This window comes from Elephas maximus, chromosome 3 (genome assembly GCF_024166365.1).
Source record: "Elephas maximus indicus isolate mEleMax1 chromosome 3, mEleMax1 primary haplotype, whole genome shotgun sequence".
NCBI classification, from domain to species: domain Eukaryota; kingdom Metazoa; phylum Chordata; class Mammalia; order Proboscidea; family Elephantidae; genus Elephas; species Elephas maximus.
Window position 1 is genome coordinate 199016768 of NC_064821.1, and position 12807 is coordinate 199029574.

Consider the following 12807-nt stretch of genomic DNA (forward strand, 5'->3'; position numbering starts at 1 on the left):
CAAGTAAATGTCCCCGATTCTCATTTCCCTATTCCAACACTTGACAAAGCACTCCCATTTATCCAGCATGCCTATTTCATAAGCACATTCCTTTCTCTGCATTTAAATTCTCCACTTAGATCTTTTTAGATCTCTCCTATACAGCACTGAACGTTTAAATCATTACCTTGAAATCAGATACAAAGACTGTAAAAGGAGGAATTACCCCAACTATCCAAAATCTGTAAATTACTTAATTTCCAGTCCTAGAAGTCTGCCTACTCTATTACTCTAAAAGCCTGTCCATTAAAAGGTATTCTGGATGCAAAAATCCGCACAAGCGCACCATGCTCCTCCGTGAGGCAGTAGGATCCACGAGTCTTGCTTCCCTGCACTAATCTAGCCTCAAAATTCATTTTCGTTAAATGTGTCTTTTTTCTTATGTTAGAAAAAAGCTTTATTCTTAATCAAACACACCCAACAGTATACACACTTTAACTAAAAACTGATCTGAAAAGTGAAAATTTCTGCAACTCGAATGAATTTTTCAGAGCAACAGCCTCTCTTAGTGAATACCTCTAACATAAAGAACCACCAAAGCAGATTCAATACCCTCAAAAACAAAGATGCTGTTATGCTGGAACAGAATACTCTAAATATTCCTGTTCTAAGCCAACTACCCTATTTTAGGCAATTGCAGTTTTTCGCCAGACATGACTAGGTTACCCCTGAACTTGAGTAGCTCACCAGAAATATCCCAAACGCGTACAGTCTGGTCCAGGCTGGCTGATACAACCAGGTCTTCGGAGGGGTGGAACTGAGCACACATTACATAATGGTTGTGCCCCGTTAACACGCTGCAAGAAGAAAAAAGAAAGACAATACCAAATTACAAACAGCCATCGATGACTCCTACGCTAAACAGCGCCCTTCATAGTCAACAGATGTTTATCCAGTTACACTTTCACAAAGGTAAAGGCTGGTCGCACTAACAACCCCGCACTAACAGCCATGGTCAGCTCTTTCAACGATAACTCTTTTCTTGGCTCTAATGCTTCAGTGTTCAACCATTACTACCTTCAGGGGGGAGTTTCTAGGTGGCACAGATAGTCAAGCACTCAACTACTAGCTGAAAGGTTAGCTATGTAAACCCACTCAGAGTTGCCTCAGAAGCAAGGCCTTGTTAACTCTACGAAGCAGTTCTACTCCGAACCCCTGGGGTCACCATGAGTCAGAACCAACTCAACGGCAACTAGTAACAACAGCAACGACGTCAGGAGAACTGGGGTCACGCAGCTCTCCTTTCAGATTAAAGCTATTAAAATATCAAAAGAAATGGAATCTTAGTAATTCATCTTGGAAATTTTCTGTAAGATTTTAGAGGGGTATCCATCCCTCTTACAGGGCATCGTTTTAAATGGTCCTTACTTCACCGTGGAAAGGTTGATTTAGAACCCCAGGCCCAGACACAAAGGTGGACAGGGGTCTAGGCCTTGACTCAGGATTTATGGGAATGGAATTGAAACTCAGCTAAAAGTTCTTGCTCTAAACACCTAGCTATGACCTCCTTTCCCTGGTAAGGAGCAATTACAAAAACCTAGATTCATACATTATTGATGAGATGCCCTCCACATTTACCATTTTGTACCTAAAAGCATCTTACAATCAGTAACTGATCAGCAGACATAGCCTTGGGACAGGAGATGACTGCTCTGAAGAGAAGCTGATTATGAAAAAACTAGCAAGAACTAATCTTCCCTTTGAGCCCTCTGCCTCCTCTTTACCAGACACAGGTCCTAGACTGCCAGTTCCACACTCGGATGGTCTGATCGTCTGAGGCACTCAGAATCCAAGGATATTCCTGAAAGATATTCCAGACAAACGGGCTGAACGTTAGACAAACTTATTCTGCCAGGCTCCTATAACCATTTCTGCCTTTTAGGGAGGATCATTCTATTGCCTAATGTCTCAGCTATTATCAGCAAGGAGGCTGCTGCTTCTGAAGTCAGGCTAGTTGGCTTCTTGCCACCATTCTACCAGCTTTTTCCAACTTGGGCACTATGAACTAGAAGATTTAAGAATGGAAGCCACAAAGGCATAATAGATTCTCAGACACAACAGAGAGTATAACATACATTTGTGTTTACTTTTGTATATAGGCGTGTGTCGTATGTGTACTTATATATGATCTTATAAATTATAATCTATATATACCGATTAAATATACGTATATACAAAATACAATATATAAGTTAGGAACCCATGGAAGAATCTTCTTTAACTCTCTAGGATGGAAATATTGCTTTACAGTCTGACTTTTTCCTGTTAGGCCATTCAGTTTCAAAAAATTCCCAATCAAGGCAGAAAGCAACACATAACGACGACTTAGCCTTTCTGAAGTCTATAAACTTATTGAAAAAGAAAATATTTTCTTATTTGCAGCTGTAGCCCCAGTATTTAGCACACAGCTTAGCAAGTACAATGCACATACATACTTACTGAACTGAAAAAAAATTATAGAAAATAAGGTTTTTCCTCACTTTCTAGCTAGATGGCAACTTGTAGGCAAGGGTCTTCAACGAGTCCTTTATGGCAATGACAAACAGTTCCTATCTAATAGATTATCCTGAGTGGCTATTATTTTCCAATGTTACAGGTGTAATTTTCTCAATCATCCTACCCTACTCCTTCAGTATATCATCCTTTTCAAATAGGTAAATTATTCCAGAAAGACAGGTCTCCCTTTTAAATTTTAAAAGAGGAAAAATTAAGTACACTCTGCTAGGAAATTCTTTATTTCATTATATTCTTTCTAATGTAATTCAAAAGACTTCTTTTACTGAGAGTCAAAAAATAGTCCAAGTCAAGTCTAATAACATAAAATGATAAGGCAATCCAGCCAGGCTGGGACTGAATTAAGAAGTTAAGAGCTAGCATCTAAGTCTACTATGATACCTGACACATCAGAGAAGGTAGAAAGCCTGGCTAGGGGAACAGCCTCTACCAGATCCCAAAATCCTGGATAGAACATGACTGTTAATAGTTCAAAAAATTTATTAGTTCATCAAAATAACAACATAGCTTGACTTTCCTCCAGATACACCTACTATTTACTAATATTCTTCATGGGGTTAGCCTGCAAACTTTTATTTGCTAGCTCAGCAAACTCTCCCCACTATTCTCTATAGAAAAACAAGGGCTTTCTCACAGAACCCTGTGAACTCAGTTAAATTTATTTTAACCAGGGCTCTTCTTTTGAAGAAGGAAACAAAGCAAAAAGGTCAACACCACACAAATTCTAGAAGAAGCACTCCAATAACAATTCTGTTACCAGCATAGATCCTTGAGGACAAAGTAAAAGACTCCTATGGGGTCACCATGGCTACTTACATGATGAAAAAACGTGGTGCGGATATAATCTAAGTGCCCAAGCAATGTGAAAAGACAGCGTCGAAGCTTGTAATTCCAAACCTGCAAAGAGAGATATCCAACTGAGGAAGAGAACATGAGGGTCTTGGGCTTCTCAAAGGCTCAGGTTTCTCAATGAACAAGTATGGACTCATATTTTAGCATTTCTAAGTCAGTCTAGAAACCTTGGTAGGAAGTCTTGATTAAGGCTGGAGGCAAGAGGACGAAGGATGAAAATGCAGGCCAGCTAAAAAACCTGGGTGGCGGGGAAGAAGATGGCAAGACCAGAGAAAAGCTAAAGACAAAACTACAGAAAGGTTTTCCCTTTCTTCGAGGAGAAACCATCTCTAGTTAACAGCACAAGACAAGGTGCTTATCCCGAGCTTAACTTGAAACTTTTCTTTCTACCCTTTAATTGTGTTCTCCTCAGACTGAACATAATTAGTGCTTTACCTATCACCTTAGCTCAGGGCAAAACAGAACAAAACAACAAAACAGGACAGGTACCCTAACTCTAAAGGAAGCAGTAACGTAGCGTATGGATCATCTCAGAGCCCTAACTTGTGGCAAATGATGCCCATACATTCATAGCGTGTACTCGCTATCGTGCCAACAAACTTTAACTCATTGCTATGAAAACACTACGCTGCTCAGTTAGGCTGAGCTAAGCAGAGAAAAAAATATTCAGATATGAAGCTGAGTCAATCACCAAAGCACCAGGCATCAGTGGACACAATTGAAGAGGGTGCTAAAATCAGGACCATAAATGTAGATTGCTCATCCTGCTCAACCAAAAAAACACCCAAAAAAGTGCAAAAATGAGAAGTCAGATGCTTCCCCCCCACTTTTAAACATTTTTATTTGTTTATAATCTATCTGGGCCAGTTTCTTATTAATCTTTTTTTTTTTTAACTTAAAAAATTTTTAATTTTCTTTTGTAAATTAAAGAAGTAACACCAGTTCCTGTAACAAATCCAAACAACCCACAAGTATGATTTTCTAAACAAGTATGTAAGCTGCTCAAAGACTGGGTCCTTGTCCATTATGCTCAACAGGAGCACCTAGAACAGTGGCTGACACTTAGGAGATACTTAGCACGTATATGCAGAAATGAGAAAAATAACATAAAAAGTCCACCCCCATTTGTTCATTCATCTATATACAAATACACGTGTAAGCAGAGGAATTATACTAAAAAATCAGATCCTACCACAAATACTATTCTGTACCTGGCCTTTTTTTCCCCTTTATAGAGTTCAGTGCCTTAAATTTTCATATTTCTAAGCTTCAAACTGTGTTAACTCCTTAAATGTCCTCTATCAAGCTCCAGAACTATAAATCCTGAAGGACCCATAGGGTCCTTAGACCATTAATTTGGCCCTTTGCTTGGCCTCCTGTCTTATTTGGTATTATATTAATCACATCAATGCTGTATTTATCTGGCTATATCAAGTGACATGATCCACAGACATGCCTTTTCTGGACATTCCCCCATTTTATAAAAAAGTTTTCAGCTTTATTAGTCATCAAGAGAAACATAACTGACAGCACAACTGGACTAAACCAAAAGCAGTTTCCTGAATAAACCAAATGCTTCAAAGGCCAGAGTAGCAGGGGTGGGGGTCTGGGGACCACGGTTTCAGGGGAAATCTAGGTCAACTGGCATAATAAAATCTATTAAGAAAACATTGGTGAGTAGCATCTGGGGTCTTAAACGCTAGCGTGTGGCCATCTAAGATGCAGTCTCAACTCACCTGGAACAAAGAAGAATGAAGAACACTAAAGACACAACGTAATTATGAACCCAAGAGACAGAAAAGGCCACATAAACCAGAGACTATATCAGCCTGAGACCAGAAGAACTAGATAGTGCCTGGCCACAAACGATGAGTGCCCTGACAGGGAACACAACAGGGAACCCAACAGGGAACCCCTGAGGGAGCAGGAGAGCAGTGGGATGAAGACCTCAAGTTCTCATAAAAAGACCAGACTTAATGGTCTGACTGAGACTAGAATGACCCCGGAGGTCATGGTCCCCAGAGCTTCTGTTAGCCCACGACTGGAACCATTCCCAAAGCCAACTCTTCAGACAGGGATTGGACTAGACCATAAGACAAAAAATGATACTGGTGAGGAGTGAGCAACTTTGCTCAAGTAGACACATGAGACTATATGGGCAGCTCCTGTCTAGAGGGGAGATGAGAAGGCAGAGGGGGACAGAAGCTGGCTGAATGGACAAGGGAATACAGGGTGGAGAGAAGGGGTGTGCTGTCTCATTAGGGGGAGAGCAACTAATAGTACACAGCAAGGTGTATATCAATTTTTGTATGAGAGACTGATTTGATTTGTAAACTTCCACTTAAAGCACAATCAAAAAAAAAAAAGAAATGTACATGAAAACCATGCCCTAACACTACACAACATTACACATTCGACCACTACAGGAATTAATAATTTATTTTTTTCAGTACGCTTTAAAAACAAAAAAAAAGCTTTACTGAGATATAATTCACAACCCATACAATTTACTCACTTAAAGTGTAGAATTCAATGGTTTTCAATATAGTCACAGTTGTTCAACCATTACCACAATCAATTTCAGAATATTTTCATCACTCCAAAAAGAAACCCTATCCATAAGCAGTCACACTCTAGTTCCCCCAACTTTCCCAGGCCTACTTTCTGTCTCTAGATTTGCCTATTCTGGACATTTCATATAAATGGAAGATAATCGCTTTTTTAAAATATTAATTATTTTGGGGGGGGGAATTTTTTTTCTTAAATGTTACCCAGTTCTTTCCTTTCTCAAGCAGATAATAAGAAACCTAATTTAACCATTCTTGATAGTCGATGGCCACACTATAAATAACAAATACTTTACTAGAAATATTATAATAAAGTTCTATCTGTAGGGTATTCTGAGGTCTATCAGGTAGTTTGACCTTACACTAACTGCTCCTAGGATGCAATGCCTAAAAACTAGGGAAGAGAAAAGAACTGTCCTTCCTATAATTCTAAATGCCTGTTTTTTCCACAAGCAGCTGTCATTTCTTACTCCTGTCACCTAAATTCTACTGTATAATCTGCAACATATAACTATCTGAGATAGCACCCGTAGAAGACTTTACTTTTTCTATGAAGTAAATTTCACTACTGGGTTTAATTTCACTGGTTTAGTTGGATACATACACTTAATGAAAATAACTTGTGGAAGTAAATAGGACAAAATTTGATTATTTTTATAGGTTCTAGCCTCTGGCTTAGCTCTTGCCTATCACACAGTCAATTTTCTTCAAAGAACTGCCTCTACTCTGTGTCTGTTTCCTTACTTCATATTAAAGTGCTAAGATCATTAATGTTCTCCTCATAAAGCAATACAAAGGTAACTTCTCACTCTAATTTTGACCAATTTTTCCTACCCAAAATCCTCTCCTTTCGTGGCTTCTAAGAGCTCCTGCTTTTCTCCTCTTGGTTCATCTCCAACTTTTCAAATCATTCCTTCCCATATTAACTCTACTTCCTTTACCTCTTAAATGATGGTTTGTCTTCTCATCCAACACACTCCCTGTGCAATCTCTTCCATTACCTCTGCTTTGACTCCCTCTTTCTTAATGGCAATTCACAAATATATTTCTAGTACAAATCTGTTCCTCTGCTAGACCGTCCCCTAAGGGCCAAAATGGAACTCATTATCCCAAATCTTCCACCTCCAGAAAACTGTTCTTCCTCTTGTATTCCCTTCCCTGGTTATTGACAGTCCTTCTACCCAGTGATCTAAACTAGAAGCCCAAAAGTCGTCTCTTTCGTTTCCCCTTATTGACCCTCCAACATCCATCCAACAGGGTTACGGATTCATTTCCTTATGCTCTCACATCTATCTCTTTCTCTCCATTTCGAATGCCACTGCCTCAGCTCAGGCTCTGTTCATCTCTCATATGGCCTTATACGACAGTCTCCTAATTGGTTTGTCTGTCTCCAGTCTGGCCAAACTCATCCTATCTATTCTTTACACTACCACCCAAGCGAGCTTTTAAAAAAAAATATGTATATCTGGTATCACTGGTTTGTTTAAGATCCTTTAATTGCTCCTTGTTGTCTGCACGATAACATCCCAACTCCTCGGCACTGCAACAGGTACTCCATGATCTGGACCCTCTCATCTTCTCCCTTTCTCTCACCTTTTCCCCATGCTTTATCCATAGAAAACTAATTAGTTTCTCAAATGGGCCCTGTCTTTTTGTTTCTGTACCTGGGTCGCCCTCCTCTACTTCACTTGGAATATCTATTATGTCACTCAGCAAACCGTACGTGCTGTTATTCAGGCACATTTATCTCCTCTATTACAATAAAAGCTGCTTGAGAACAGAAACCATTTGTTATTTATTTTCAATACTTAACAACAACAAAAAAAAGTTTCCTAGATGAATGCTTTTATCAAAAGCCTGAGTTCTGTATGAATGAGATATCCTCTTAGTTCCTTCCACAACCCCCAAACCTTCCACATCCTTCTGTTCTGTTCTTCCAGTCACGCCAGAGCCTCTATACCTTAATCTTATAGTCATCTCCTCCAGAGACAAACAGTGGTTGCTGCTTATGGAAGTCAATGCCTCGTACTGGACCTGGGGAGAAGGCAGGCAAAGTACATTAAAGACACGTATTGTTTCTGATCTCTAAGATGGTTTCTATTAAGAATTTTCCAATTCTATCCCTTCCACATTCTTTAATCCTAAAGAAATTAATATCAAGCAAGGCTTAAACCAAGCCAGAAGATAATACTTACACTTCCTTTAACTTCGTCACAGAAATTGGTATCTTACCATCATGTTCATCAAATTTGTCAATGAGGGTACACATCCGATAGTCCCATAGCTGGATGACCCCATTGTGCAAACTGGTCAGGATCCAGGGTCTTTTGGGGTGAAAACTGAGCCCTGGAAAAAAACAGAATGATGTAACGAGCTATGTCCCATAATGTCACCTCCAATCAATTCTGATAAGAAAAAGGAACACCTAGGTTCATTCATACATTCAACATGCCTGATACTTTTTTATCGGACCCCACATACTGTAAATTTTATGTTGTTAGGACTAGATTTTTGTTATATTCCTTTAAATATTGCTGGGCTTTGTTTTAGGATGCAGTCACTTGGAATCAGTCTGATCCTTTTGAGGCTTGCTTGTAAGCTTTGTTTGTTAGAGTGGGTACACAGCAGCCCTTCAAACCAAAACCAAACCGGCTGCTGTCAATTCCAACTCATGTTGTTACGTGCCGTCGAGTTGGTTCCAACTCACAGCAACCACACGTACCACATAAGGAAAACTGCCCGGTCCTGCGCCATCCTCACATTTGTTATGCTTGAGCCCACTACTGCAGCGACTATGTCAATCTATCTCATTGAAGGTCTTTGTCTTTTTCGCTGACCCTCTACTTTACCAAGCATGATGTCTTTCTCCAATGACTGATCCCTTCAGACATGTCCAAAGTATGTGAGATGCAGTCTCACCATCCTTGCTTCCAAGGAGCATTCTGGTTATACTTCTTCCAAGGCAGATTTGTTTGTTCTTTGGCAAGACAGAGTAGAACTGCCTCATAGGGTTTCCAAGGGGTGGCTGGTGGATTTGAACTGCCAACCTTTTGGTTAGCAGCCAAGTTCTTAGTCTAGGTCTATTTTGGCATCACTATGAGTCAGAATCGACTTGACAGCAACAGGTTTGGTTTTTGGATTAAGGCAATGAGGAGGCCTGGGGGTGCAGTGGTTAAGCACCAGGCTGTTAACCGAAAAGCGGCCAGTTTGAACCTACCAGCTGCTCCACAGAAGAAGATGTGGCAGTCTGCTTCCGTAAAGATTTACAGCCTTAGAAACCCTGTGGGGCAGTTCTATTCTGTCCTATAGGGTCACTGTGAGTCGGAAGTGACTCAACGGCAACAGGTTTGGGTTATTAAGCAAACAAACAGAGTCCCTGGGTGGCAAAATGGTTAAGCGCTTGGCTATTAACCAAAAGACTTGCGGTTCAAACCCACCCAGAGGCACTGTGGAAGAAGGGCCTGACAATCTGCTTCCAAATGGTCACAGCCATAAAAAGCTTTGTGGAGCACAGTTCTGCTCTGCAACACTTGGGGTTCCATGAGTCAGAATCACCTCGACGGCAACTGGTTTGTACATTTTTATTAAGACGACAGAGACCCTGGCTGGCACAGTTAATGCTCTCGGCTGCTAACTGAAAGGTTGGAGGTTCGAGTTCACTCAAAGGCACCTTGAAACGAAGCCCTGACAATCTGCCTCAGAAAAATCAGCAAATGAAAACCCTACGGAGCGCAGTTCTACTCTGACATACGTGGGGTTGCCAAAAGTCAGAATCGACTCAATGGCTACTGGTACCCGGTGGTATTAATGCAACACCCCTCTGACGCCTCTGCATGGTGCCCTGTATATCAGGACCTTTCTACTCTGGCTCATAGAAACAAACTATTCCAAGCCCTGTGTGAGCTCCACAGACTGTTCTGCTTTTTACTTTCCAGTGGTTCTTGCCCAGGCCCTGAATAGTTTCCTCACATGCACATGCAAGGAGTCCTCAGTCAAAGACCCAAGGGGACCCCATGCAGATCTCCAGTCATCTCTGTGCAACTCTCTCCACTGGTACTTTGTCCAGCAAATTCTAGCCACCTTGGCTTCCCTGAACACTAAACTCTTGTGTGTTCAACTCAGCGAGACCACAGGGCTCTTCCTCCTTCCTGCTACTGTGGCCTGGAAATTCTCTTCAGGCAGCAAGCTAAAACAATCATAGGACTCACCTCCTTTATCTCCCTTCTCTCAAGGATCACTCTCCTGCACTGCGTGTTGTCCAGTGTTTGAAAAGCTTTGTTTCATACATTTTGTCCGGTTGTGTAGATATTTAAGGTTGGAAGATAAATCTGGCCCCTGTCACTCTACCATGACTAGAAGTGGAAGTCCCCAAAGGTAACTACTATTAACAGTTTGGAGTATTCCTTTTCAGATTTTTAATGTAGTTACATACAAACGTAGATCTTATTCATTGTATGAAAATGGGGATCACATTATAATTTTCTGCAAAATTCTTTTCTCATGTGGCTATATATCATAGATCTCATTCTGTTTAAGTACACATAAACATAATCTCACTCTTTAAGTGTACTGTACAAATGCATCACATTTTTAAATTATTTTACTGATGGGCATTTAAGTTTTTTCCTCCACTTTTTGGCTATCAAAAAACAGGACCTAATAAAAAACGACAACAATAAAACAGGACCTAATGAAGATACGAGGAGCCTGTGGCCTCAGTGGTTAAGTGCTCGGCTGTTAAGCAAAAGGTCAGCACTTCAAACCCACCGGCCACTCTGTAGGAGAAAGATGTGGTAGTCTGCTTCCGTAAAGATTACAGCCTTGGAAACCCTATGGAGCAGTTCTACTTTGTCCTAGAGAGTCACTCTAAGTTGGGATCAACCCCACTGCAACAGGTTTGGTTTTTGTAATGAAGATACTCGCCATGAGTCTGAATGGACTACATGACAACTAATAACAACAAAGACACTTTCACATATAACGTAGCCTATCTGCACTATCACTGTTTTAGGCTAAAGACCTGGAAATGGAATTGATTGCTCAAGAATAGGGTATGTGCATTCAAAATTCTGATGATGGTTGTTGTTAGCTGCACTGAATCTGAACCAACTCACGGCAACCACATGCAAGAAACACTGTTTAAATGCAAAAAGGGTGGATCAGTATAGACTCTCACCAAGTTTATAAAGGTACCTGTTTCACCGGACTTTGGACAACATAAGATGTTATCCGTTATTTGCTGTTTTGTTAACCTAAGACAAAAAAATGTTTTTGTTTTTTTGCATTTCTTTAATTAGTGAGGTGTGGCATATTTTCATTTGTTTATTAAACAATTACATTCCTAATTCTAAATTTTTCATTCTATTTTTCCATTGGGTTGCTCACTTTTTACCTTTATGATATACCTCGTTATCTGGTGCCACGGAGCCAGTTTTGACTCATGCCATCAACCCGTTCCCCGGGATTCGATTCCAACTCACAGTGATCCTACAGGACAGAGCAGAACTGCCCTATAGGGTTTCCAAGGCTGTAAATCTTTACATGCCACATCTTTCTCCCACAGAACGAGTGGCTGGTGAGTTTGAACCACTGACTTTTCAGTTAGCAGCTGAGGGCTTTAACCACTGCACCTCTGGGGCGCATTCTCTCTCTATAAGAGAATAGTAACTATTCACATTTTACAGATGAGGAAACAAATTTAGAGATGTTAAGTACGTCGCCCAAGGTCACATACAGCTTGTTAGTGACTATTTCGGGATACTGAAGCAAGTTCATCTCATTCCAAATACCAAGTTCCAAACCACTTTGCTATGCTGCATCTTATCAAATACTGCTGCTTTAATTTCTTTTCCAGTTCTCAGCAGACCTGACTTCCTTGCCTTTGCCATTAAAACACTCTAAAAGACTACTGCTGCGATTTCAGCCATTTGCCCCCAACTCCACCCCTCTCTTCTACACACTCAAGCTCTAGGGTTGCCATATTTAGCAAATAAAAATACAGGAAATGCCCAGTCAAATTTGAAGTCCAGATAAACAAAGAACGATACTAAAAAATTATTCGTTGTTAATCTCAATTCAAATTTAACTGAACGTCCGGTATTTTACCTGACAATCCTGCAAAGCTCAGATTTTACTGAGAGCTACAGACCTCAAAGTCCTGTTTTCCGGTAAGAAACAGACCCTAGTGGAAGCACTGGGTGGTGATATGACGCAGCCAAGGCTTCCTTAAATGAGGTAGCCAGTGCTCGTCTCCAACAAAGCTACTGACTCGGGTGCCTGTGACAGATGGAGACTCAATCCCCAAGACCACTCCCCACAACACGATCAGCAAAAAGACAAGAGGTTACAAGACCTTACCGGCAGAAGAAAGTCGCGGCCACAGCCCCCAGGAGCATGAGAGGGGAAAGAACAGGGAACTGACCTAAGGGATTGCGGGGCTGGAAACCACTCTGCAGGTAAATCAGGGCCCGAGGACACACCAAAGAGGAGACTGGAGAACGGCCCTCCAGGCCTAACTTCCCTCCCTCCCGTCCTCCTCAGGGTCCGTCGATGGGCCAAACTCAGCCAGCATGTCTACTCCCTTTCTTCCCCCGTGACAGCGCCGCCCGTGACATCCAGCCTCCGTGCTCCCCCTTTTCTTCTCCAATACCTTTGACCCGCGCGCTCTTGGTCTCGAATTTGGTTAGCATCCTCCCGACCTCCGGTTCCGAGGTCCTACTCCGAGGCCCGCCACTCCCTGCTGCCCTTTGGTTGCCTCCACGTCAGCGTCCCTCCGCAGTAGCCACCGGAAGCGCCTCAAGACACGAACTTCCGGTCTCTGGAGCTCTGGGCCACA

General features: G+C 41.4%; 1 protein-coding gene across 2 annotated transcripts in view; it reads right to left on the minus strand.

Moving 5' to 3' along the window:
• COPA (COPI coat complex subunit alpha) overlaps window positions 1-12791 on the minus strand; it is a 63851-nt gene extending 51060 nt beyond the window's left edge. Inside the window, exons 1-6 of one of the 2 annotated variants that reach the window (XM_049880973.1) lie at window positions 12622-12791; window positions 8205-8318; window positions 7933-8006; window positions 3370-3450; window positions 1764-1840; window positions 727-836 (exon numbers count right to left, since the gene is read on the minus strand). In XM_049880973.1, the coding sequence (XP_049736930.1) occupies window positions 727-836; window positions 1764-1840; window positions 3370-3450; window positions 7933-8006; window positions 8205-8318; window positions 12622-12661 (496 nt within the window). In that variant the 5' untranslated portion in view covers window positions 12662-12791. The remainder of the gene's footprint in view (window positions 1-726; window positions 837-1763; window positions 1841-3369; window positions 3451-7932; window positions 8007-8204; window positions 8319-12621) is intronic. The other variant, XM_049880974.1, reaches the window with a different exon arrangement.
• Window positions 12792-12807: the final 16 nt, after the last annotated feature.